General features: G+C 44.0%; 1 protein-coding gene across 3 annotated transcripts in view; it reads left to right on the top strand.

Moving 5' to 3' along the window:
- The window catches only part of TDRP (testis development related protein), a 48,244-nt gene that overhangs the window by 11,769 nt on the left and 14,098 nt on the right, over positions 1-22,377 (top strand). For all 3 annotated transcript variants that reach the window (XM_067544846.1, XM_067544845.1, XM_067544844.1), the window contains one exon: positions 4,109-4,168. In XM_067544846.1, the coding sequence (XP_067400947.1) occupies positions 4,109-4,168 (60 nt within the window). The remainder of the gene's footprint in view (positions 1-4,108; positions 4,169-22,377) is intronic.

The following is a 22,377-nucleotide window of genomic DNA, read 5'->3' as shown; positions in this document are numbered from 1 at the left end:
TTTGGCCTAATCCTCCAGTTTATTTAGGTCCTTCTGTATCCTATCCCTATCTTCTAGGCTAGGGTATCTACCACTCCCCCTAGCTTAGTGTCATCCGCAAACTTGCTGAGGGTGCAATCTACCCCATCCTCCAGATCATTGATGAAGATGTTGAACAAAACCGGCCCAAGCACCGACCCCTGGGGCACTCCACTTGTGACCGGCTGCCAGCTAGACATGGAGCCATTGATCACTACTCGTTGAGCCCTATGCTCTAGCCAGTTCCCTATCCATTTTATAGTCCATTCATCCAACCCATACTTCTTTAACTTGCTGATAAGAATACTGTGAGAGACCGTATCAAAAGCTTTGCTAAAGTCAAGGTATATCACGTCCACTGCTTTCCCCACATCCGAAGAGCCAGTCACCTCATCATAGAAAGCAATCAGGTTGGTCAGGCATGACTTTCCCTTGGTGAATCCGTGTTGACTGTTTCTGATTACCTTCCTCTCTTCCAAGTGCCTTAAAATGGATTCCTTAAGGACCTGCTCCATGATTTTTCCAGGGATTGAGGGATTTACATAAGGTAAAAATAATATGCAAACACAATGTAACCTACGACAATGTGAATGTGATCAGAAGTGGCAACAAACAACTATGTTAGAACTCTTCTACTCAAGCCTTATCTGCAGCAGGGAACATCTGCAAAAATTGCCCATCGCTGCTGACGCACTCTTTTGGAGGGCTCGGTGGGGGAGGCAAAAATTCCATATGTAGGCAAGGTTTTTATAACTAGATCAAGGTAAGACTTTGGTTACTGCTTTTCAGGCTGGTAGAGACCTAAACTGTGATGACTTTCAATAGGCCAATCTTCACGCCATAAATAACCACATTTAAGCATGGTTTTAAAACATCCTTATGACCCCATTGCTTTACAGTAGTTGGTTTTATGGTATGCATGGACAGAAATTTTTTTTTAATCTAGATATTAATTTGGGAAAAAACACATTTCCCAAACATATTTTTCTTTCCTTTGTGAGCAGAAAAAGCAAGTTTTATTTGCAATCATGTTTAAAGATAATATATATTGGTAGTGTAGATAGGTTCTAGGTTTGATGATAAATAGCTACAGGAGTGGAAAAATATTTTTTTGGTATAAGAAAACAGTGGTTGCACCCTAATGCAGGCTCTTCCTCTGAAATTATCACTGGTGAAAAATATTAAATAGCTTGTCATAGGTAAGTCTCAAGTTGTATAGTCTGTCCAAATAGATTTTAGCTACTTTCCTCTCAAAACAGCCAAATTAATCTCACAAAATTAAGTCTAAAATCCTGACAAGTGGGAACCAAATGTCTGGTTTAAATAAATAATCTTATAATTCGATCACCTGTTCTAGTTCCCATCCACTGGAGACTAGCAGAACGGTCTTTGATTTATGACTCCTCTGAAGGCTGGCACCTTACAGTGCAGCCGCCTTGATAGTCATAATTGGATATACATCCAAATAATTATGTAGCACTTGAACAGGTAGCCTTATGTCTTACAGGTAAAAGAATTATTGCCAGGTAATACTGATACATACAATCCTTCTTAATTTTTTCTTCTGAAGTATGCAAATTTAATTTTTCTAACTTCTGCATGCTCAGCCATGTGACAATGCTCGTGTCCAACCCAATTTTAGTTTTCAAGGAAGTTGTCATAATACCAAATTAAATACTTCACTAAAGCTTTTATTATTTCTGTGTTCATTTAAACAGGATCACTCGTCTTCTAATGTTGACTTGACCTCTTCGTTTCATGACTGTAAATATGTATCCCTTCCTGCATAGTCTCTTTTGCAGATGTATTTATGCACAACCAACAAAATGGTGCATAATGCTAATGCCACTCCACTCACTCTTGTTTCCTTCGTACCTGAATCGATACACATTTACTACTGTCTTCTGTCTTGAAGTGTGGATTAAGAATTGCCAAGAAGAAATTTTGCCTTAATAATTTACTTGGCTCTGTGTGTCTTATTTGATACTGTACCAAAGCCTTCTTGAAATCCAGTAAACTATCTACTGCTTCACAACTGTCAGCTCTCATTGTCACCTCTTTGAAGAAGTTAATCAGGTGGCATGACTGCCTCTTCTAAATCTGTGCTGACTGTCTCTGATCAGCCTATATAGTTGTTCTACTGTTTGATTTGTAATCCGTGACTCAGGAATCTTTCCAACTGTAGAGGCTAATTTTCAGGCTTGTCATTTCCCAAGTGATTTTCAGATCCCCTTTTCAGAGCATGTTTTCAGGCATGGAGGAAGGCTGGGAATTGCACTAGATTGTCTCCATAAATATCCCTTGCTATTTTCCCTGAGAAACTAAATATCTCAAATTCTCAACCTAGCCTAGACTTGCAATCACCACAATCTAGACATTTTAAAATTACAATACCCTAAATCCTTGATAATTTGGAGGGTGTGGGGGTAATAAAGAGAGGTAAACAGGAGAGCAATAATTTACATTTAAAGTATTTATAGTAAAAATCATTGCCCAAATCTGTTTTACAGATGATTTCTTTCTGCTATAAATTGTTTACTTTTGCATGCTTTTGATTTCAACATCCAGAATGTATTTGGTATGAGGCTGACACACTGATTGGAAATAATCAGTAATTTTCCATTTATGTATCTTGTCCTGTGCACCCTCCTTTTGATATGTTCTTTGTGTTTAACCAGGTTTCTCATCTTAGACTGTATTATTAAAGTGAATGATCAAAAGAGACTAGTTTATTACTTAACCACAAGAGAAACTGAGGAAAGAAAAGTAGGTCAACAGTATAATCTTTGTACAAAAAAGTTTGTGCTTATTGAATTAATCCCTTGAGTTTCTCCTCATTGACATTCCCTGAAATTTTGAATTGATTGGATGCAACATTCTGAAATGTCAAAACAGAGAAGTGCCATCAAGTAGAGTGTAAGGCCTCGTAAGCTGGGCCAACTATTTAGAGCTGACAAAGGAATGAGGTGAAAATGGGGGAATTTTATTTTAAATATAGCTCCTTTTCCAAGCCTAACATTTTTTAAAAGAAATAATTAACCATTTAATAATACTTAGAATTTGTATAACACTTTTTTATCATTAAAGTACTGTACAAATCGTAACTCTTTAATCCTTTCACCTCCCACTTGTAGTAGTATTCTCCCATTTTAAAGATAGCTAACCAAAATACAGAGTTAAATGACTTGCAAAAACCTTAGGAAGTAATTTTCTAATTCTTTCTGGTCCCAGGAGGACCTCATATTGTCCTGTACTCTAACCAGTAGGCATGCTAATTTGGAGATCACTATACTTACCTCCAAAATGCAGCTTTCTCTGGGTTATAACAGCCAGTGTAATGGTTCCAGAAACACTATACTACCTTTAGGGACAGGACCTGAAGTAGGAGACTATAGCCCACAGTGGGTAATTTAGGCAAACAGAATAGTATTTGGTCAGAATGTTAATTAGAGATTCTATGCATGTCTTCCTTACCCCAAGTGGCCAGGATCTTACTTTGTCTCATTTTGAAGACCGCACCTGTGGCAGTATGGTATACTAGTGCCCCACTAGGATAATAGTTTTAGTTTTGAGTTAGAGAGAAATGTGCAACTTATCAAATCGCCTCTACCACTTTCTGCAGCACCTTGATTTTCCTTGGAATTCTCAGTCTATATAATGAGCAGGCTTTGAATCTGCTTAACTTGTGAGAACTAGTAAGATTACATCCAAGGAAAAATAGCTCTATACATGAGATAGTAGTATATAAAACATGTCATCAAAATGAGACTTCACATATAGATCAAAACAACATTAATATAATGTTGAGGTAAAGATAATCCCCAGTAGAAGATTTAGTTCTTTAATTTTATATTTTGGCTATTTTGGTTTGGCTATTTATAACTTTTCACCCAACTTGACCAATATTGATCTGAATGAAGTTTTGTTTACATCTGTTGTTTTTCATTAGATTATTAGGCTTTATAAAATACTGAGTTGCATGATTTACCATTGAGTAAAATAAAGGCAGTATGAATATTCTGAAACAAGTAGTACTTACATTCCATCTGTAACTAACTATAGTATCTTTTTTTTTTTTTTTTTTTTTAAGAATAAGGACCAGTTTCTTCATGATGAAGTTACATCTTCAGTGTCACAACTTGCAACAAAGGTAAATATTTGTTCCTTATGTAATGAAACTTGTTTCATGTCATGTATTTTTCAGTTAATTTATGTTAAGCAAATTCTTATATCTTTTCTGCACCCTGAATTGAGTTTTTACTATCTATGGCTTTGCCAACATTTTTAATGTATTTGTATTAGTATACTAATACTTTTAAAATATTTTTCTTTTCTTTTCCTTTTTAAACATCTATTCAGTCTTTACTAATTTTTCTCCAAAGTTGGAGTACTATTAAAATAATTAAATAAAAAAATAAAGCAAGGAACTATAGGGATAACTGAAGTAGAGGTCCAAGAAAATTTTCAAAGAGTATGTATAACAAGCTATAAAAAAAGATTAGAAGTAAAATGAATGTATCTTAACTGTAGTATAGTTAGTTTTCCAAATTTGACTGGCCACCTAACTACATGTGGTTAGGGATTCAGTTTTCCATCTCATTCAAAAGCAAATTAAAACAATTTCTGCAGCCCATAAAATGTTTGTCTTTACACTCCCCGCCCGCCTCCCCCAGAATATATGCTCTTTAAAATGCGTGAATTGAAGGTTAAAGGATCAGAGGTTCAGCTTAATTATTGCAAGTAAGAACTTGTTTTGAAATTCCAAATGAATTGAGCAAAGTGATTAAACTATAGTTTAATTAGTGTAGAAGGATACTTTCCATTAATACTGTATGAAAGTCACTTTTCTTTGCCTCATCTTTGTTATATGATGATTTTTACTGAAATTATAAGTTCAAAGTGTACTATAATTTTCGTGTTTTTTGTTTTGCTTCATGTAAAATATGGCACTAGAAAGAATTGACTCCTTGTATCAAAAGATATGTTTCAATGGATTTCAGGACAGATGTTAGAAATTCAAAACAATGAAAAATAATTCTTTAACAATTCTTTCATTCTATTTTGGGACTTCTTATAGACTGTTTCTTAATCACTTGTAAAGTCTTGTAACCCTTGTTTTGGTGTCAAGGAAAGAATTTCTCCAGCTAAACAAGTGAGCTGTCATTACTGTAAAAACTTTTATTAAAACACGTACATTAGGGAAACCTTTTGGCAACCCTGCCTTTTCCCTTTACTGCCGTTTTCTTCAGCTGTTAGTGTCTGTGGAATCATTTCAGTTCATTATTTGGGTAATGTATACTTTTAAAAACACTGTGATGCAGTGAGATTCTGGAATCAGGAGGAAGAGGAAAATGCCTGAGTGGAATGCAGGGAAATTTACAACTAGTGTTTACTTTAAAAAGGAATTAATTTGTTTTGTAGTAAACTCAACAACCCCGACATATTTTACTCTGACACCTTAGTTGTCTCTATCTGCTGCACAACTCTACCACCTTTTCTCCAGGTGTCTAACTTCATTGTCTAACTCTTACTGAATGTTGTGCTTTCTCAAGATAAGGTGTTCTGTATATGTTAACTGCCATCCTACCTTCAGTTCCATTTACAAATAGTCTTTCATTTTATATTTTTTAGTGGAGGTTCATGTATTCTATGTGTTGGATTTCTAGAAATCCGTTTTTCAATTGCCTTTTCAATACTTAACCTCTGGCAGAATTCCTGGTTTGTTTCCTTTTTACTGTGACTCTTATTCTTATAGCTTCCAGTTCTTTATGTACATTCTGGTCCTCTGGCACACTTTTAATGATGAATAAAGTACCTTTGGCAGTAAAATTAACTTAAAAGGGACTCTTCAGTGATGACTTATTCCTTCTCAGAAGGATGTTATTATGTTTAATTTCTTGCTTATTGGATAACAAAGGTGCCTGCCTTATATAGAAATCTAATATAATATGTATTGTCAAAATACATTGAGTAAATATTAGTATTGTTGTGCAGAGTTATTCCTTTCTGTTAGCGATTACTAAGTGTTAGGGACTTTCTAAATGCATGAGGGACAGTCCCAGATGTGAGGAATTCATAAGAGCAAACAGTAGACAGAAACAAATGGACAGAGAGGTCTGAGGAAGAGGAATAAAAGTAGGCAATTTATATGCAATTTATATAGAAGTCAACTTGAACCATTAAAGTCAACATGGCAGGAGATCTTTTAAAGGGACTTAAAGGAGAACAGAATAGGGTCCTTCTGGATGAGGAGGTTGTACTATGCTTAGGAGGATGTAAGGAAAAGAGCACAGAGTGGCCAGCTGAAGTGGAGACATTTCCTTTGAGAGCTTCCGATCCATAGAAATCTGTTAAGAGTAAAGAGAAGATGGTTTCCCAGATGATTAAAAGTCAATCAACTATCATTAGTCCTACTGATCTTGAACGATACCTGAAGGAGACTTTGTGGAAGAGTGCAGTACAGTAGGCCTGTTCTTTAATTACCTAAAATGGAAGACACGGTAAGAAAGGGAGGTCTTGCTGTTCTTGTGGCTGGATTTTCTCTGAAGGGAACACTCCTTGCTTCCAACCAGCCTTGCTTAGTCCAGCCAACATAGGTTAGACCCTCACATACGTCAAGTCCCACTGGTGCAGTATTAGACTTCAAAGGGAAGTCCTCCATTAGTTTCTGCTTAGTTTCATAGAGACACTAGGGCCTGGTTTACACATACCTTCAAATTCAGCAGCAGTCGACGGGAGTTACACAAGCTACGCAGAGTAGCTTGCATAACTCCCATTGACTTCATAACTCCTCTTCTACGTGGCGTCTTCACTGTGCTGCGCCACTTGAAGGGGTGGTTTTAACGCTCGACTTCTGGATCGATTGAGCAGGTCTTCACTGATCGCTCAGTTGATCCAGATAGATTGATCTGACAGCGATGAATTTGCCGCCATCAGTAAAGACGTACCCTATGAGAACGCTTGACTGCAGTCTGTAAGATGGATTCTTGTCCCTCATGGGTCCGCTTTAAAGTTACCTTTCTAAAAGGCTAATATCACAGTACTAGTCTTTGTTAATAGTATTCTGTTTTCTTTTCAGACAAGAGATTTAGTTGAATTTTAGATTTGTTAATTACATCCCCTTCAATTTAAAGGTCGATGTTTGAATATGTAACCGAGTTTGGGCGAATGATATCAATAAGCTGTGGAAACTGGATTGTTCTTCCTGTTCATCAGAGATGTGAAACAACAATAGTCAAAGAGGTTGGGAATCTAGAAAACATCCAGTTACTCTTACAGTGGATTTTTCTCTCTAAATATTTTACGGAAAAGATCCTTCTAGAGATCGGAGTACTGCTCCTGACCTTTACATTGACAATGGAGACTTGCAAACTAACTATGAAATTGCTGGTCATGACTTCATAGTTAAACTGAAAAATTCTGACTCATTCTTAACTGAAGCTGTATCTTGTAAAAATATCATTACAATGACAAAAAATTAACAAAGTAAACTTAGACTACTATGACTTTTTTTCATGGTAGTTTGAAAATTAGGTTTCTATAGAGGAAAGTGTAAGATTTTCAAAATGACCTTTTTAGGTTTTTCACTAGATGTCTTACCTCTTTTCAGACATCCTTTGGACATCTAAAAACTCTCAGATTTGTGCTTTGCTTCATGTGTTGCTCTTCATGCTCTGATTAGTGTAATATCAGTTATATATAAGTAGTCTGGGTCATGATTTTTCATTTCTTTCCATAACTGAAAAGAAATGCACCAAGTCAAATCTATCATATTTAAGGGTATGTCTACACTGCAGAGTGAAGTCGACTTACTGAAAGTCGATTTTCACCTGCCAATTTTTAGAAGTCACTGGATCATGTCCACACCAAGCTCCTTGTGCCGGGCTCGTGCATCCACACTCGCCACAATTGTTTCAGCAGCCAAAGCAGTGCATTGTGGGTAGTTATCCCACAGTGCAACTAGCCGTGGTGGCTGTTGGGACAAGATTCATCGTCCCATAATGCAACGTTCCTCTCCCCCTCCCTTCTTGCCCCAAACAAACATGAAACTGATTTTCGCACCGTTTGTTTATGCCGTGCGCTCGCCATTGCTGCGGAGACATGAAGCCAGCTCAACTCTGCACTATTATTGTGAGCGTCACAAATACATCTCGGCTTATCATGGGGTGTTTTCAAAGAAGAGTGAGAACCCGAAGCACAGGCAACCGCTATGCCACCGAGCCTGCCCTGCTACAAGCCAGCGAGCGGAACAATTCCTGATTGCTGCAGGCCATAACGCATCATCTGCAGTCCATGAAGCACCGGTTCTGGTCCCAGGAAACAAGCACAGACTGGTAGGACCGCATCATTATGCAGCTGTGGGATGATGACCACTGGCTGCAAAACTTTCATATGTGAAAGGCCACTTTCCTTGAACTTTGCTCAGAGCTGGTCCTTGAAGCTTGTGAATACTCACTTGGACAAGCTCTGACGGTGGAGAAGTGGCTCTGTGGAAGCTGGCAACCCCCGACTGTTACTGCTCAGTTGGGAATCAGTTCAGAGTTGGTAAATCTACAGTGGGAGCTTGCTCCCTTGGCTAATGAAGACGTACACAGGGCACCTTGACAGTGACAAAGAGCATTTTAATAACAGGCTAAGCAGTTGTTGAATGTGCGTTGGAGAAGTCTCCTCACTAGGCTGGACATGAGTGAAAAAAACATCCCCTCAGTGATATCTGCATGCTGTGTTCTTCATAATGTGTGTGACGCGAAAGGGGAAAGGTTTCCCCAGGGTTGGGCTGTGGAGGCAGAAATACTGGCTGCCAGTTATGAGCCAGATGCCAGCAATATGCTGAGAGCTAACCGCGTAGCACTTTGCATTAGGGAAGTATTGAAAACCAGGTTCTGCAATGAGATGCAGGACTGATTTCTGTTTTATGTGCCTTTGCTTAAAATCCCCCCTTCCATGGACGTCAGTAACCTCCAAATCCCTCCCAAGCAAAATATGATTTAATAAAGAAACGTGTTGAAACGATGGAAACTTTTATTTATGAACATTCAAGTTGGTGGGGGTGGGGGACGAGTGTTCATTCACAGTCTCAAATGGTAGTGTGGTTGCTTGCAGGCCAGCTGTTAGCGGGACCGCCGCTGCTTTCTGCTCGCCTCCATCGGGGTGGAGTGCACCACATACTGCAGTCTGGTCATTCTCCTCCAAGACCGCTTGGGGGTGGGGGAGGGCAGCAAAGCCATAGACTGAGGAGCATTATGGAGCGGCTGCAGCGGGACTTTGTCCGGCTGCTGCTCCTCCTGAAGTTCCGCAAGCCGCCGGAGCATGTCTGCTTGGTCGCGCATGATTCGCAGCATCTCATGTGTGGTACTGCAATTATACTCCTGCATCGCTCTTCGACTGTCCTTGTCCATGTCCGTGTTCTGGGACAAAGTCATCCGCCATGCTCGGAGCTCTGTTTCTGCGGCGGCGTTCATGAGCTCGTCAAACGTGTCGTCTCTTGGTTTTGTTTTTTTTTTCCTCTTCCTAATCTGTGATAGTCTTTCCGCAGCAGTTCGAGCAGGCTGGGCTAAAGCCGAGGTGTTTACAGAACGAAAAGAAATGCACAACGTTGCCATTGTTAGCATACCCAGGGAAATGAAAGAAATGCAACAATGTATAAAAAACTCCTCTTGCTGTGCACAAGGGTAAGACAGACCCTCATTCCATTCCGCACATTCCAGAAGGGTCGACTTACTGTGCCGTTGCAGAGATGGTAAGCTAGGGGCACTTTAATCTGCTTTAGAGAGGATTAAAAAAGCTCGTTTCAAATGCCCTGTATGAGAGGGGTGCCTGGGTGCCCCGTTTTAATTAAGATGACCATTTTGTCACAAGGTGGCCACAGGGTATCTGGGGACAGTGCGGGGGTGGTTAATATCGTCCTCTGTAACCATAGCCAAATAATTAAAGTGACTTTATTGGGACAATACAATGGGGAATAAACATGCACTGTCTTTCCTAGGTGACCATGAGCAATATCAGTCTCCTCAGGGTAACGCATGAGGAACGGGAAGATTTGCTGCACGCAGTGGGGTACCAGCCTGGCCCTTATGCTGCTGCGCTGTGTTCCGCCATGATTCCAGCTCCCTTGATTGCAGCGTGGCATGGCAAAGTATCCTACCGGGGAGGCAGGAACAAGACTGCCCTGCCCAGAAACCTTTTGCAAAGGATAACAGATTACCTATATGAAAGTTTCCTTGAGATATCAACTGGTGATTCTCGGAGCATATCTCTGCACATAAATAATCTGTTCCAGGAGTAGCCCTCCAAGACAGTATGCTAAACCCCTGAAATCCTGTTCCCCTCCCCCCGCCCTTAAAAAAGAACATAACTACTAAGAAGAAAAAAAAACCTCACCACATGTGCCTTCCCCAGGATCGTTAGTGCTGTCCTGCGTGCTGCTGGACTGCTCTGGGGTCAGGAATAGGTCCTGACTGTCTGGGAGAAGGGACACCCCGCTCTCTTGCAACCTGCTCTTCTCCTCCTCCTCCTTGTCCATGGAGTCCTCATCATTGTCCCTGGAAAGGGGATGGAGCGGAGGTATTGATGCTGCGTGGGGGCACCGGGGTGGGGTCCCCACCAAGAATGGCATGCAGCTCCTCGTAGAAGTGGCATTTTTTGGGCGAGGAGCCAGAATGGCTGGTAGCTTCCCTGGCCTTTTTATATGCCTGCCGTAGCTCCTTGATCTTCATGCAGCACTGCTGCATGTCCCTGTTGTGCCCCTTCTCCAACATGCCTTGGGATATCTTTCCCGTAAATGTCCAAATTTCTTTTGCTGGCTCTGAGCTGAACCATAACGGACTCCTTGCCCCAAAGATGGATGAGATCTAAGACCTCTGGTCGATTCCATGCTGGAGCGCATTTAGGCCTTGTGGTAGCCATGAGTTCAGCTACAAGCTCTCTCCACGCTGGCTGGGCAGGAAATGAAAATTGAAATTTTCCCAGGGCATGAGGGGAGGGGCCATTTCCGGTGAGCGTGACCACATAACAGCAGAGCACGAATGTCCAGAGCAGTCACAATGGGGCATTGTGGGATACCTCCCGAAGGCCGTGAATGTCAAATTACGTTACGCTCTGTCTACAATGACGCAAAATCGAACCAATAAAATTGAATTAGGTGCTACGCCACTTGCAGAGGTGGTTTTATTATGTCGACATTTACTGTGTGTCAAATCGACAGGACTGCCATGCCAGTGTAGACGCAGGCTTTCAGAGATCGACATAAGTGATGTTACGTCGACCTCCGTTGCCAGTGTAGACCAGGCCTAACAGCAGGCTTGGAAGGATTAGGTTTTTATCAGTAAATGTCAGTAAACATTGATTTCACTGTATACACACAAATCCACTAAAAATATTTCCAGTAATGATGATTGAAATGTATAGATAGGCAAAGTAAGAAAAATGCTGTTTTAGAACTTACTAGAATTTGATTTAAGGATATTTACTTTATATTTTCTGATATGTGATATGGAGAGTTTGTGTTTTTAAAGCTTTATAAAATTGTTAACTTTTTGAATCTCATCATCTACAGTCATTACATCATTATTGTCTGACCGCTCCAATAATTTCCTCCACTGTGAAAATTTAAATAGATAAAAATAGAATAAAAAGCTTACAAAATAAACATGGATATTATCCATCAAAATTGTGTAATAAATAAATAAAAAAGCTTGGCAGAATTTGATCAGTAACAGCATAACATGAGACACGTAGGGATGTCAGGGAGACAGTGAAACTCCCCTTCTAAATATCCCAGTAGTTTGGGGAAAAGTTCTCTGAGCTATGAAAGAGGAGCTAATGAGTTTAAATCTCATCTGTACTATTGGGGTATATATTAGGGGCTGACCAGAAAACAACATTTCTGTTTCACAAAAAATGTTGATTTTTGAAATTTGTTTTCATTCCTCATTGGAGGAATAAGATATTTGGAATTTTTTTGTGGAAAATCATGAGAGCAACACACTGCACAATAACCAATAGCCCCCAGTAGTTAGGGCACTCACCTGGGATGTGGGAGATACAAGTTCAAGTCCCTGCTCTGAATCAGACAGATGAGCCTTGGCTATTCTGAAAGAGTCTATTTGTCTCTGACCAGACATTCCTTCCTGGACCTGAGAGAACTTCACAACAAAATTTGAGTTGAAACTAATATGTTTCCACAAAATATTTTGGTTTTGATTGGAAAAATGTTTCATCAGGTTTTTTTTGACCAGCTCTAGCTTTTATTCCTGTGCACCTCACCAGTCAAGAAGGTGAACTGCCTACCTATTCTACAAAAACTTAGAGTGGTTACACAAGTTTACTGCAGGTATAAAACCCAGGACTTTAATGTGATAGACTCAAATCCTAGCTTTTGAGCCCCAGTTGAATAAATGTTATCTTGATTCTACTGTTAAACCACACTCTTCTCCTAGAGCCTGATACTGAATCAACAGTTTCAGATCTTCAGTATACTACTACTGTCTAGAAAATAGGCATATACACTGGGAAAGTGTGTGTAAAATCATGTACCAGTGGCTGAACTAAGTAGAGACTAGTAATTACTCTTGTAGGTCAAATGGTAGATTTCTGATCTGAAGGTTCAAATCCTGCTGTTGACCCATATGAAGGGATGTTATGGTTCTACGTGGTAGATGTTTACAAAGTTTTCTTTTTAAAACAACTGGTTTTATTTAATTCACACAATGAGAAAACACCCTGTAACACGTATTTGTAGTTTTAAGAACTATTATCTATAATTAAAATGCAGGTGTTCTTCAAGTGCTAGTCCCTAGGTGAATTCCCAACATGGGACGTGCATATGCGCTGTGTGCTGGGAGCTGGAATTGTTCCTAGTAGTGTCCGTCAACCCGTGTGTGCATCATGCATCGGCCATGTGGTGCGTCCGAGGTCTTATGAGACTATGTGGGTTGACACTCCTCCGGTTCCCTCTTACTACAACATGGCAGAGTCGGAAACCCTTTCTCCTCATTCATACTGCGTAATTTCTTCCTGTATTGTTGTATGTAGTTTTTCAAAGTTTATTAGTATAGTAGTTAGTTAGGTTTTTTTTTGCTACTTCACCCCATGTTGGGTGTCCCATTCACTGAGGGGAACTATGCCCCAGCAAGCCAGCTTTAAAAGCTGTGCTTCGTGCCCATGATCCTTCTTTGTGAGCCATGAGCACCAACATTGCCTTTATTGTCTGGGTGAAGTCCACATCATTGCCCACTGCACCATCTGCTGCTGTTTTCCGCTGCAGACCCGTGAGGCCAGAGAGCTTTGGCTCTGAAAGCACCTCATAGAGGAGGTGATTTGCCCGTGTGCGCACTTGACTGTGTCACCGGTGGATTCACTGGAGCCTCCAGCCTCACCATCTGTGAGTGCTTCTGTGTCTTCCAGAGCAGCATCACTGGCTTTGGCATCACCAGCAGTATCAGAGTCACTGATGAAGCCCCACCCTGCTCATAAGAAATACACTCATGGGCACAATGGCAGCTCACCGAGATAGACTGCCCCTGAATGCAGCGTTGCCTCCCTGAGCCAGGTCGGGTGAGAAGTCATGCGATGATTTGGTTGCTTCACCGTCCAAGAAGACTCAGATGGCTGAAACGTTGTCGAGACCAGTCGGCGTCATCTTCAGCCTCAGTTACAGGGCCTTCATCCCCAGCTCTGTCCACACCACTAGGACCATCTGGCATCTCATGTCCGATTCCATGCACACCCAGACGTTTGTTGCCTCTTACGCCCCTGGCTTCTACCATATGCTGGTTCTCCACTGTATCCCAGATCTCCAGGGACCATGCAGCCTCCATCACCAGTGGATGAGCCCATCATCCTACTCTGCTCCTCTTTGCATCATCAGTCCAGCAGGCTGGGACATCATCACAGAGCTACTCTGTACTGCCAGCTCCAGCTGTTCCGATGACACCACCTTCCTGGACCAACTTTTCTATTCTGAGTGGTCCTTGGAGCAGGACCCTGCCTTTTCACCGACATGTTCTTATAGTCCAGAGCTGCAACGCCTGCCCTATGCACTGGCGTATGGAACTTCCGCTAAGGCTTGGTTCCGGTACCCTCGAGGGCCACCAGTACCAGTGGATCCGTATGCTTGGTCCTACTGGCATCCTTGGGACTCCTATCGTGGCCTCGGGGCACCACCACTATCTCATTGTAGGCCTTTGCTCGTCTAAACTGCTCCTCCCTCTGTCCATGAGGAACCCCGTAACACCACCACACCTTCGCCACCAGCGATCCTGATGGTAGCCTCTTAATTCTTGGATGAGGTGCTCATCCGGCCTTTTCTTTTGTCTCCGGATGACCATGCTCAATATGAGGACCTACTCTGTTGATGGCGGGGTCCCTCAATCTCCCGATTGAAGATGTGAAGGATCCCCAGGACGCGTTCCTGGATATTTGCCAGCTGGCTAGGTCCTCATGCATTGCTCTTCCCATCTATAGTGCACTCCTTCAACTGTTTCAGGCTCTCTGGTATGCCCCAGCATAATGTGTGCCTAACCTAAGCAGTGGAACAGCACTATTTTGTCCCTTCCAAAGATATATACTTCCTGTTTATGCATCCACCACCCAATTCTTTAGCGATTCAAACAGGAACTGAGCACATCCGACAGCAGCACTTCAAGACCACCCCTCAGGATCGAGTGTCCAAGAAACTTGACCTCATTGGGGCAAAGTCTTTACCTCAATAGGGCTGTAGTTCCACATTGCCAGTTACCAGCTATACTGGCAAAATACGACTTCCTGTGGTTCAATAAACTAGTGGAATTTCAGGGCTGCCTTCTGGAGAATAGGCAGGCCAAGCTTAAGTCCCTGATGGAGGAGGGCAAATTGGTAGCCAAGGTGACTCTCCAAGCCACAGTGGATGCAACAGATACTCCTTGGCCTCGGGAGTAGTGCTGCATAGGGACTCCTGGATTCAGACTTCAGGTTTCCCAAAGGAGGTCCAGGCTACTCTTGAGGATCTCCCATTTGATAACCAGAAGCTTTGCAGTGACAAGACCAACGAATGTCTTCATTTGCTCAAGGACGCTTGTGCCACACTGTGGCCCCTAGGTCTTTGCACTCCGGCCCCAACTCACCACCAGCACTGGGCTTTCTTCCGCCCCTGCAACGCTACCTGCCCTGCCTGTCAACCTTACCCTCCACGCCAGCAGGATCAGTCCTGTCTCCGCCAATGATATCAATGACCTTGATGCCCCACCGTTACCATCTCTACCACCTCCTTGTTCCCTCAAAGCCCTTCCAAACATCCATTTTGACTCCTCCTTTGAGACCTGCGATCCTTCCTCCACTTCTGCAGGTTCTCCAGGTATTTTTGGAGGCTGTCTTGCTCAGTTTGCTGGCAATTGGAGCAAGATTACCACTGATCGTTGGATGTTGGACATCATACACCAGGAGTACCTCTTAGAGTTCCTCTCCTTCCCTCCTCGTCACCCTCCCCATGGGGGCCCTTGGGATCCATCTAAACACTATCCTTGGAGAGGAAGTGCACACCCTCCTACAAAAGGGCACAATAAAACATGTCCCACGCTACTACCATGGCCATGGATTCTACTCCCCCTTTCTCCTCATATTGAAGAAAGGGGTGGTCTTTGCCCCATTTTAGACCTCTGGGCTCTGAACTGTTTTATCCGCAAGTTCCACTTCTGCATGGTCTCCCTCCCCCACATTATCCCCTGCCTTCCCTCTGGAGCCTGGTTCGTGGCTCTCGATGTGAAGGATGCATATTTTCATGTGGGCATACATCCCGCCAATCAGAAATTCCTTTGCTTTGTAGTGGGGACATTTTCACTATTCACTTTGCGGTCATTGTGACCTATATGAGACTGCCTTGGCCACTCATTGTTCCCATACCCTAGATGACTGGCTCCTGGTTGTGTCATCCAAGAATGTCTCCTCTTCACTACCTGTGCTTTGTAAGACCTCCTCGCTGACTTAGGGATCTGCATCAACAAGGACAAGTCGACCCTCATGCCTATCCGTGAGCTTATTTTCATAGGAGCTCAATTAGATTGGCTTGCAGGACGAGCCTTTCTATTAGTGGACTGCTTCGCTGCCCTCATTTTCCTCATTACATAACTCCGCTGTTGTCCCTCCACACGCCTCAGCCAGTTCCTCTCCCTCCTCAGCCATATGGCATCCTGCACTTCCATCACCCATGTATGCTTGCCTATACATGAGATGCCTTCAATTGTGGCTTTGGACTATCTATGACCTGCAAGTGGATCACCTCAACAAATGGGTCCTCTTCCCCCTCCCCCCCCCCAGTCTTCACTTCCCTCTCATGGTAATGCAACCCATCCAAGGTCGTGGCCATCACCCCCTTCAAACCTCCTATGCCCTGCACCGCTCTCACCACAGACACTTTGCTTATGGAATGGGGAACTCTGGTCCTCCAGAGAAGCCACGATGCACATCAACATCCTAAAAATGTGAGCCGTCTGCTTTGCTTGTCAGCCATCCACTCCCATCATGTACAACTCCTCTCCAGCAACATGATGGCCATTGTCTATGTAAACAAACAGGGCGGAACCTGGTCTCCAGCTCTTTGCATGGAAGCCATTCACCTCTGGAACTGGTGCCTTAGGCCCAGGATCACACTTCACGCAGCCCATCTTTCAGGCACCAACAACACCCTTGAAGATACTCTTAGTTGCTCCTTTCACAACAATCATGAGTGTAAGCTCCACGACCCCACTCTCCACTCCATCTTCTGTCAGTGGGGCATGCCATGCTGGGACCTCTTTGCCACTGTGATCAACCACAAGCTTCCCCTCTTCTGTTTCAGGGGCGCTCTTGTGCAAGGCTCTCAGGGCGATGCACTTCTTCTCCCCTGGTCACCCAGACTCCAATAAGCCTTCCCACCCATATACCGCTCCTCCCACAGATCTTCCACAAAATGTGGTGGGAATGGGCAGTCTTCATCCTCATTGTTCCCTTTTGGTCTTGCCAGTACTGGTTCACTGACATCTTTCACCTCTCCACTTGCCCTCCAATCTGCCTCCCCTCTCCCAAATCTCCTCACACAGGCACACAGTCATGTCCGACACCCCCAACCCAGAACTGCTTCACCACACGACTTGGTATTTGGATGGGGCTCGCACACAGACAATGTGTGCTCCACACTAGTGTGTGACGTTGTCTCACATAGCAGATGCTGTCCACTAGGGCATGCTACCAAGCCAAGTGGAGATGCTTCATTGTGTGGGCATCCCATCACCCCATCCCCTGGACTCAGTTTTCATCTTCAACTAACTTCTTCACCTTCGACTGTCGGGACACTCCTCCATCCGAGTCCATCTAGCGGTACTCAGTGCCTTCGTCCCATCAGCTGAAGGCTTCTCTGCCTTAAGCCACCCAAACATGACTCCTTTCCTCCATGGTCTCCTCAGCACCTTCCGATTGGTCCAGAAACCCACCCCTCCTTGGGACCTTAACCTCCTCCTCTCGACCCACACCAAGCTGCACTTTGAACCCCCTGGCCACTTGCTCCCTCCTCACCTCTCCATGAAGATGATCTTGGTGGCCATCTCCTGTGCTTGATAGGTTAGCGAATGGGTGGCCATGATGGCTGACCCACTTTTTACGGTCTTTCACAAGAACAAGGTCTCCTTACGACTCCATCCAAAATTCCTCCTTAATGTGTCTCTCAGTTCCACCTCAACCAATCCATTAATCTCCTAACTTTTTACCCTAAACTGCACGCCTTCCCCAAAGAGCACATGCTACATTCCCTCGATGTCTGCCACGTGCTGGCCTTCTATCTACAAAGCACCTGTGCTTTCCAAGCCTTGCCCAAACTCTGCCTCCATTATGGAATGCTGCTGCGGCCACGCACTTTCCTCTCCAAATGGATCTCCCAATGCATCGCAGAGTGTTACTCCCTTTCCTGAGTCTCTCCATCACCTTGCATCACTGCCCATTCCATGCGGGCTCAAGTTGCCACGTCTGCCCTTCTTGCCGATGTCCCATGGCAAGACATTTGTTGGGTGGCCACATGATTTTCTGTCCACCCTTTCACCATTCACTTTCACCACTCATAGCCCCCTCAACAGTGGGGTGCAAACCTCAAGAAGATCGAGCCCCAAAACCTCAAACTCAAGGGACCACTCCAGGGCACATGAACAACTATAGGCACCATCTTCGGTGTGCAGTGACTGAAGCTAGTTTTCAAATTTAGCAACATTACTGAAGCCTTTCATGGTGCTGAGACATCCAACGGTACAGAAATTGGCACCAAAGAAAACTTCAGCTCCGACCAGGTCCCTAGCTCTGCCCAAGCTGGCCTCATCCTCTTCCATAGCGCCACCAACTGCCTACCATGAAAAGCACACAATGGCACCATTGGCACCTCAAGAGTTTTGATACCTCTGACCTAATGATTTCAGACACTCCTGAGTCCCCACATCTCAGGCCTGACCCAGCTCAAGCTCCACACTCACCATTGAGTCATGACTTCTTTCCCAAGTGATCTAGCGGAAGAGGAGGACGAGTACACCTGGTCTATTGCTCCCTCACCCTCAAGCCAATTACCCTTCACTCTGCAACCCTATCCTGTAACACCTCAGGGTACCCAATCCTGGCAGGTCCCCTTTTGGATGCAGCCACATCCCATTACCATCCAACTGGGACCCTTGGGCCAGTTGGGAAACCCACCAGCATGTCAATCCACCTGATGCCCTGCATCTATTCCATCCTCTAATATCTCAAGACCCCCAGAAGAACACCTCTCTCAGATACAACAAGAGCCTGAGTATGAGGAGGGACATGAGCAAGAACAGGCAGAGTAAACACCAACCCTGCGCTTCTCATCATCCTCAGTGGATGAGGTCATTATGCCTCCATCCCCTACCACTGCCGATGACTTCCATCGCTTCCAGGAACTCTTCCGCAGAATAGTAGATGATCTAAATATTCAGCTCAAGGAAGTTAGAGACCAACAGGACGTACTCACCAATATCCTGCATCTTCAACAAAAATAGCACTACCAATCAATGGCACATTACCTCAGCCAGCTAACATCCTTTGGCAAACTCCATCTTCTATGCCGCATACCTGCAAATTTGCAGATGAGAAATTCTGTATGCCAGGTAAGAAAGCTGAGTTCTTATTTTCTCATCCTGCCCCCAACTCTCTGGTAGTGAATGCTATACAGGAAAAGAACAAGTTCTATAAATCCCGATCTTCACATCCTGATTGTGATGCAAATGCCTGGACCTGTTCAGCAGGAAGTCTTATTCATCTGCCTCTCTCCAGTTTAAAACCTCAAGCCCTCATGGCCAAATATAACTTTAAGAACTATTCTAAACTAGAGGAACTCTGCCAATACCTCTCGGAGGCTAAAAAGCAGCAGTTCCTACCTCTGATAGCAAAAGGTCATCTTATAGCTCACATGCTCTCCAAAACTCTTTAGATTCAGCAGACACTACAGCCCGCTCCATCGCTACCACAGTGGTGAGGTGACATGCACCCCGGTTGCACCTTTCAGGTTTTCCCAAAGAAGTCCAAATTACAGTGGAAGACCTACCATTTGATGGCCAAAAGCTCTACTCAGCGTGCACTGACAACTTGCGCAATTTGTTAAAAGATTCTAGGGCAACCCTAAGATTCTTGGGCATTTACATCCCCCAGCCCAAGAGGCAATCAGGGAAATTCCAACTCCACCCCCCGCCCCCGACCTTAACCTCAGCCCTACTACACCTAACGGAATAGTGATAACCAAAACCATTGTCGACATCCACCTAACAACCACAACTGCAGGCAGCCCACCACACAAGGATCCTACATCACTCAGAACTTCCAACAAACAACAATTTTGAAGGTGTGGTCGAGGGCCTGAGAACACCACCTCTGTTTCATCAACCGCCCCTACAATATCACAAAGAGATCATCAGTTTGGCAACTGACTAGCTCCATTCTTAACATCTTGGATGCTCAACACTTCAGACAAATTGGTCATGGAAATTGTCAAGGAAGGCTAGTCCATCCCCTTCCTTGCTATGCCACCCCCCTTCCTGTCTGTCTTCAGAGACCCCTCTCACAAGACTATCCTCAGAGCGGAAGTAAATCATCTTCTGCAATTGGGAGCCATAGAACCAGTCCCTGTAAGACACAGAGGACAGGAAACAGCGAGAATAGAATCCCTAGTTCAAAAGAAATCCGGCGGATCGTGCCCCATCCTAGATCTGTGCAACCTGAACAAATCTGTCAAACTACAAAGATTTAAGATGGTCACCCTCTCCACTATCATACCAGCACTGGAATCGGGGAATTGTTTCTCAGCCCTCTACCTACAAGATGCCTATTTTTATATCACGATGTCATATGTCTGCGCACAGACATTTTCTACGATTCACCATGGGCAACAACCACCTTCAATACAAAGTACTCCCCTTTGGCCTCTCGACAGCACCACGGGTCTTCTCCAAGGTGCTCGTGGCCGTTGCAGCTCACCTTCAGAAGAGAGGAATCATGATCTTCCCATATTTGGATGATTTCCTCCTCAAAGTCCCGACCAAACACAACATGCATCAAGCACTGTATGCAATCATGACCATCTTCACCAACTTAAGTCTCCTTATAAATATAGAGAAATCTACTTTGAGGCCAGTACAAACACTGGAATTCATTGGTGCTCATCTAGACTCCATACAAGCATACAAGAGCATTCCTGCCACCTCATAGGTTCACAGCAGTAACGGACCTCATCTCAAGCTCAAGGACATGCTCCCGAATCTCAGCACAAACTTGCTTCCAACTCTTGGAGAACATGGCAGCAGCCCCTTTCATTGTCAGACATGCCAAACTACACATGCAATGTCTTCAAGGGTGGCTCCACATTGTGTACCTACCACACAAACACAGTGTTCACAAACCCTTGTGCATGCCCAGAGAGGTCAAAGACTCTCTGCTCTGGTGGACAAACACCAACAACGTCTGTGCGGGGGTCACTTTCACCCAAACCTCATCTACCATGATCCTAACCACTGATGCCTCCCTCATAGGCTGGGGAGCACATTTGCGAGAACACGAGATACAAGGCAGGTGGATACCCACTGAGTCCACTCTCCACATCAATCTGCTAGAACTAAGAGCAGTTCACAATGCTTGTCGACACTCCTTATCAATCCTCAAACATCACATAGTAAGAGTGATGACAGACAAACTCGCATGCATGTATTATATCAACAGACAGGGACAGCGAGAGCCCACTCTCTGTGTTCAGAAGTAGTCAAACTGTGGAACTTCTGTATCCGAAACAACATTTCCATCTTGGCAGCATGCCTCCCTGGGCACCAGAACATCACAGTGGACACTTTAAGCAAATCCTTCTCATGAGAACACGAATGTGAACTGCATTTCAACGTACTGCAACCCATAAAACGTCAGTGGGGACATCCTACAGTAGACCTCTTTGCCATGTAGTGGAATACCTGCTGCTCCTAGTTTTGCTCCATAGCAGGACTGAGACAGGGATCAGTGAGGGAGAGGCCTTCCTCAGAACCTGGAACGGAATCCTGTTCTATGCATTTCTCCCCTCTCCCCCCCCTCCCTTTCCCTTCCTCTTCCAAGTCTTATGCAAGATTCAAGAGGATCAATCCCACATCATACTGATAGCACCAACCTGGCTTTGACAAGTATGGTACACCTACCTGCTCCGAATGTCACTGTGCTACCCATCAGCCTTCCTCTGACAATCTGCCTTCTATCGAAGGACAATGGCTGTGTCCATCACCCCAACCCATAGACACTCCACCTGAAGGCATGTCTCCTTCTTGATTCAGGGGTTCAGAAGTACATTGCTCTGACCAAGTAAAACATTTCTTACTACATAGTAGGCGTGACACCACGAGATGCACGTACACTCATAAATGGGACAGATTCCAACACTGGTGCACTCCAAAGTGTATACAAGCCCATGCCCCATTACCTCTCAGTCTGGAGTATATCCTCCAGCTCAAACAGAACAGACTACATAATAGCTCAGTTAGGGTACATTTAGCTGCCATTACCACCTTTCACTCCCCCATCGAGGGGTACTCCATATTCACACATAGAATCATAGAAGATTAGAGTTGGAAGGGACCTCAGGAGGTCATCTAGTCCAACACTCTGCTCAAAGCAGGACTAACCTCAGCTAAATCATCCCATCCAGGGCTTTGTCAATCCGCAGCTTAAAAAACCTCTAAAAATGGAAATTCCACCACCTCCCTAGGTAACCCATTCCAGTGCTTTACCACCCTCCTAGTGAAAAATGTTTTCCTAATACCCAACCTAGATCTCCCCCACTGCAACCTGAGACCATTGCTCCTTGTTCTGTCATCTGCTACCACTGAG

This window comes from Emydura macquarii, unplaced genomic scaffold (assembly GCF_026122565.2).
Source record: "Emydura macquarii macquarii isolate MOO-44397 ecotype Brisbane River unplaced genomic scaffold, CSIRO-AGI_Emac_v2 contig_1027, whole genome shotgun sequence".
Lineage (NCBI taxonomy): Eukaryota > Metazoa > Chordata > Testudines > Chelidae > Emydura > Emydura macquarii.
This window is presented reverse-complemented; position numbering and strand designations above follow the sequence as displayed.